Here is a 6298-nt window from a genome sequence, read left to right as displayed (position 1 = left end):
TTTGCACTTTAAAAAAAAAAAAACATTAAAAAAGTTAATAGGTGCTATTTGTTACCATTTCCATTAGTGTATGCAAATAACACTAAATGCACTATGAAGAAAAAAAAATATTTCTGCTAGTAACCTAGTAGCAATTTGGAATGAGTTAATTTTATTTTCTTACCATTTGGGAGGATAGCTAATAAACGTTTTAAAAGCCCACCAGGAAACTAGAGCCATTTGGGGAAATACATTAAGGTCATCTATGTATGGTTATTATGCCATAGTGGATTTCATTTTGATGAATGTGTTAAATACTAATAAATTATTTAATACTTTAAAAAAAAAAAAAAGCCTACCATGGAAATTCTTTCCCATCAAAGTCAACAAAGCTAAAAAGTGGACTAACATGGCCTTTCTGGCCAACGTCAGTGACCAAATTTCTGTGTTGTTTTTTTTTTTTTTTTAAGGGTCAAGAATCATGAGTGACTTACCTGTGAAATTAACCAACCAGCAAAACACTTATACCATTCAACCACCTATCAAAACAATTTAACACTGCAAGATCTGTAATCTTCTGGTTTTAAAATAATTTATTTCATAGGTCTGTTTAATTTCATGTCTGAGAGCATACATTATTTAACCAAGAGGTGCTGGACAGAGGTTGTAAAAAGGGAGGAAACACTTAGGGTAAGAAACCAGCTCAATTCCATTAGAATTTGATCCTACCTTGTAAACTCTTGCTAGGATAAATTTCTATCATATTTCTTTTGTGCTTACAAAAAACATTAACTTCTGAATTTCCAATGTTGTAAATAAAAATTTTTACAATTAAGTATGCATTCAATTGACACACACAAGGCAACCAAATATTTGTCATCAACATTAGCATAATGTATATTTCCTGTCACTGTACTAACATTCAACTAAACTTCAAACCCCAAAAACATTGTGACTAACATTAAAAAGGCAAGCTGTAAGATACTCAAAGCTTATAAAGGACAAATTGCACATGGTTAGGGTGGGACATCATTTGACAAGAGCTGGTGGTGTGCGTATGGCTGCTTTTTCTTATAAGAAGGCCACCGGCAAACAGGGCAACAGTGTCGGCCCCCAACCAACCACATCACAATGCAATTCTGGTGGAACACGTGACCACAAGGCAACCCCATCAGCAAACATCCATTTTCAAAATTCTCCAAGCAAACAACACATTCAGTGCAGTGCAACATCTCAGCAGGCCAAGCGAACCAATCGGGTTCCACATCGTCCTTAGGGCTGCATGGGCCGTACGACCCCTCCTTCCTTCCTTCTGGGCTGATCTGACAGTATCTATTGGCACACGTACAAGCCTCAGCATCACAGCGACTTGCTTTTCCTTGAGAATTGTGAACTGTGCTTTGCTTATCTTCAAATATGTCTTTCTCACTGCTCACAGTGTCTGTGTTTTCACTGTCTGAGTCATTTTCAGTATCCTGAGAGCCCTCCGACATTTCCTCTTCAGACAGGACTCCACGGCATTTAAATCGCCACATTGGTAAGTTTTTTATATAATCGGTTGGTATCAGAGGGTGAAGCCAAAGGTCAGGAAAAGCCAACCGCTCCAAGAAGAAGTCAGGGTCTTCGTCCCCATCAGATTCCAGAGGAAAGTTCTGAAAAGATGCAATCGGGTGGAAGAGGTAGCTGGTGTACCAGTCCCACAGGCTTGATAGCCATTCTAAGTTATTGGCATTGACTTCATCGTGGTTGTTGTGCCGTCTCTTCTTTTCAAAGTAATCTATCAGTAAACCATGCCCAAGGTACGTGCTGAGAAACAGGGCCGGGTGTGAAGAGTAGAACATCCAGTCCGCCCTGACCCAGGAAGCCAGCGTGGTTGTATTGGAATATCTCAACAATTTTAGGCTATATTCGTAAAAGCTATCTAAGTAAGGGAGCTGTAAAAAGCCCAAGACAGGTAGCCAGGAAATAATTAATAGAGAATTATATGTCCCTAAAGTGCTTATGAGAACCACAAATCGCTTTATGGTAGCTCCTTGTGTGATAAATAAGTCCATCCAAGCCATAAGGTTAACTAGAACCAAGCTTAAAACAAACAAATCATTTACTTCCGGTTGTAATGAGCGCAAAAATGAATCCATGGCCTGAAGGGACAGAAATTCACCTGTGTGGTTTCCATATCTGTAAATTCCTTCAGGAGTTCTAAGTATATATGATGGCATGCTATGTACACCAATGTCTGTCATATAACTCTTATTGTCCCAGTTTTCTACCTTAACAAAAATAAACTCAACTCTTCCAGTAAACTTAATACTTAGAGAAGAGAAGAAAGCTGGGGGCTGGTCAAGGTTTGCAAATAGGTATATTTTTACCCAATACTGGTCACTTTTATTCCATTCTTCTTTCAAATGTTCAGCATTATAAATGGTTTTGATCCGAGAAGCTGCATGAGCTGTTATCCACTTAAAAATGTGCTCCACTTCAATCTTGCGTCCACTGTACTCTTTAAGCATGACTTTCCCTTTAGAGGTGCTTGTTTGTGGCACAGACATAATGAGTGTGGATCGCACCCAGCCTCTTCTCCTGCAGTATCTATAAAAGAGCAAACTGTAAGTAAACAGCTGGCCTGCTCATCGTCACTCGTGCAAACAATTTATATATCTTCAGCACAAAAGAGCACATTTATAAATAACGTCCAAATAATCAAAAGTGGTACTAATACTTAGCAGCTGTGCAAGAGGAAAATGCATGCTCTCTTTTTGTAGTATTTTTGTTTTGTATTTCTATGTTCCCTTTTTTTTTTTTAAGAAAGTATACCTTGAACAGCCTTTGGGTCAAGACAATCAGCAAATACTTCAGCATCTACTGCATGCTTACTACTGCATTATGTGCTAAGATCCAAGAGATAGCAGGAGAGGGGCGGGGCAGGATGGTGGATTGGTGAGGTGTATGTTTTAGTTACTCCTCCAGGGAAGTAGGTAGAAAGCCAGGAACTGCGCGGACTGGACACCGCAGAGCAATCTGACTTTGGGCATACTTCATACAACACTCATGAAAACGTGGAACTGCTGAGATCAGTGAAATCTGTAAGTTTTTGCAGCCAGGGGACCAACGCCCCTCCCTGCCAGGCTCAGTCCCGTGGGAGGAGGGGCTGTCAGCTCCTGGAAGGAGAAGGGAGAACTGCAGTGGCAGCCCTTATCGGAAACTCATTCTACTGATCCAAACTCCAACCATAGATAGACTGAGACCAGACACCAGAGAATCTGAGAGCAGACAGCCCAGCAGAGAGGAGACAGGCATAGCAAAAAAACAGCAAGACAAACTCAAAAATAAAAGCAGACGCTTTTTGGAGTTCTGGTGAAAATAGAAAGGGGAAGGGCAGAGCTCAGGCCCGCAGGCTCATTTGCAAAACCCGAAAAAAAACTGATCTCTCTGCCCCCTGGATCTTTCCTTAATAGCCCTAATTGCTTTGTCTCTTAGCATTTCAATAACACATTAGATCTGCCAGGAGGGCCCTTTTTTTTTTCTTATCTTCTTTTTAATCTTTTTTTCAGTTTCTAAAACAATTACTCTAAGAAGCCCAATACAGAAAGCCTCAAAGACTTGCAATTTGGGCAGGTCAAGACAAGAGCAGAACTGAGAGCTCTGAGACAAAAGGCAATAATCCAGTGGCTGAGAAAATTCACTAAACACCACAACTTTCCAAGAAAAGGGGGGTGTCCGCTCACAGCCATCATCCTGGTGGACAGGAAACACTCCTGCCCATCACCAGCCCCATGGCCCAGAGCTGCCCCAGACAACCGAATGTGATGGAAGTCCTTACAATAACACGCATACACCACAAAATTGGGCGTGGACATTAGCCTTCCCTGCACCCTCAGCTGGTTGTCCCAGACTTGGGAAGGTGGAGCAGTGTGAATTAACAAGCCCCATTCAGACATCATTTCAGCAGACTGGGAGCCTCCCTACACAGACCGGCAGCCCAGAACCGCCCTGGGGGGACGGCACTCACCTGTGACATAGCACAGTCATCCCTCAACAGAGGACCAGGGGGTGCAAGGCCTGGAAGAGGGACCCACTTGCAAGTCTCAGGAGCCATACGCCAAAACCAAGGACTTGTGGGTCAGTGGCAGAGACAAATTGTGGCAGGACTGAACTGAAGGATTAGACTATTGCAGCAGCTTTAAAACTCCAGGATCACCAGGGAGATTTGGTTGTTAGAGCCACCCCCTCCCTGACCACCCAGACACACGCCCCTTACACAGGGCGGGCAACACTAACTACACACGCAAGCTTGGTACACCAACTGGACCCCACAAGACTTACTCCCCCACTCACCACAGAGGCAAAGCGGGGGAGAACTGGCTTGAGGGGAACAGGTGGCTCGCAGACGCCACCTGCTGGTTAGTCACAGAAAGTGTACTCCACAAAGCTGTAGACCTGACAATAATTAGAGATAAGGATTTCAGTTGGTCTACAAATCCTAAAAGAACCCTAGCAAGTTAAGCAAATGCCAAGAGGCCAAAAACAACAGAAAATTTTAAAGCACATGAAAAAACCAGACGATATGGATAACCCAAGCCCAAGCACCCAAATCAAAAGATCAGAAGAAATACAGTACTTAGAGCAACTAATTAAACAACTAAAGATGAACGATGAGACCATGGCACGGGATATAAAGGACATCAAGAAGAGCATGGAACAGGATATAAAGGACATCAAGAAGATGTTAGAAGAGCATAAAGAAGACACTGCAAGACTAAATAAAAAAATAGATGATCTTATGGAAATTAAAGAAACTGTTGACCAAATTAAAAAGATTCTGGATACTCACAGTACAAGAATAGAGGAAGCTGAACAATGAATCAGTGACCTGGAAGATGACAGAATGGAAAATGAAAGCACAAAAGAAAGAATGGGGAAAAAAATCAAAAAAATCGAAATGGACCTCAGGGATATGACAGATGATATAAAACGTCCAAATATAAGACTCATTGGTGTTCCAGAAGGAGAAGAAAAGGGTAAAGGTCAAGGAAGAGTATTCAAAGAAATTGTTGGGGAAAACTTCCCAAATCTTCTAAACAACATAAATACACAAATCATAAATGCCCAGCGAACTCCAAATAGAATAAATCCAAATAAACCCACTCCGAGACATATTCTGATCACACTGTCAAATATGGAAGAGAAGGACCAAGTTCTGAAAGCAGCAAGAGAAAAGCAATTCACCACATACAAAGGAAACAGCATAAGACTAAGTAGTGACTGCTCAGCAGCCACCATGGAGGCAAGAATGCAGTGGCACGATATATTTAAAATTCTGACTGAGAAAAATTTCCAAACAAGAATACTTTATCCAGCAAAGATCTCCTTCAAATTTGAGGGAGAGCTTTAATTTTTTCACAGACAAACAAATGATGAGAGAATTTGCTAACAAGAGACCTGCCCTACTGGAGATAATAAAGGGAGCCCTACAGACAGAGAAACAAAGAAAGGAGAGAGAGACCTGGAGAAAGGTTCAGTACTAAAGAGATTCAGTATGGGTACATTAAAGGATATTAATAGAGAGAGGGGAAAATATATACGACAAACATAAACCAAAGGATAAGATGGCTGATTCAAGAAATGCCTTCACAGTTATAACGTTGAATGTAAATGGATTAAACTCACCAATTATAAGGTATAGATTTGCAGAATGGATCAAAAAAATGAACCATCAATATGCTGCATACAAGAGACTCATCTTAGACACAGGGACACAAAGAAATTGAAAGTGAAAGGATGGAAAAAAATATTTCATGCAAGCTACAGCCAAAAGAAAGCAGGTGTAGCAATATTAATCTCAGATAAAAGAGACTTTAAATGCAGGGATGTTTTGAGAGACAAAGAAGGTCACTACATACTAATCAAAGGGGCAATTCAACAAGAGGAAATAACAATCATAAATGTTTATGCACCCAATCAAGGTGCCACAAAATACATGAGAGAAACACTGGCAAAACTAAAGGAAGTAATTGATGTTTCCACAATAATTGTGGGAGACTTCAACACATCAATCTCTCCTATAGATAGATCAACCTGACAGAAGACCAATAAGGAAATTGAAAACCTAAACAATCTGATAAATGAATTGGATTTAACAGTCATATATAGAACATTACATCCCAAATCACCAGGATACACATACTTCTCTAGTGCTCATGGGCTTTTTTCCAGAATAGATCATATGTTGGGACATAAAACAAGGCTCAATAAATTTAAAAAGATTGAAATTATTCAAAGCACATTCTCTGACCACAATGGAATACAATTAGAAGTCAAT

At 40.6% G+C, this 6298-nt stretch overlaps 1 protein-coding gene across 1 annotated transcript in view; it reads right to left on the bottom strand.

Annotated features, from left to right (window-relative positions):
• Positions 1–549: 549 nt before the first annotated feature.
• Positions 550–6298, bottom strand: part of RNF103 (ring finger protein 103) — a 31451-nt gene continuing 25702 nt past the window's right edge. The window contains exon 4 of the mRNA XM_037806454.1: positions 550–2568. Within this exon, the coding sequence (XP_037662382.1) occupies positions 996–2568 (1573 nt within the window). The 3' untranslated portion in view covers positions 550–995. The remainder of the gene's footprint in view (positions 2569–6298) is intronic.

This window comes from Choloepus didactylus, chromosome 17 (genome assembly GCF_015220235.1).
Source record: "Choloepus didactylus isolate mChoDid1 chromosome 17, mChoDid1.pri, whole genome shotgun sequence".
NCBI classification, from domain to species: Eukaryota; Metazoa; Chordata; class Mammalia; order Pilosa; family Megalonychidae; genus Choloepus; species Choloepus didactylus.
This window is presented reverse-complemented; position numbering and strand designations above follow the sequence as displayed.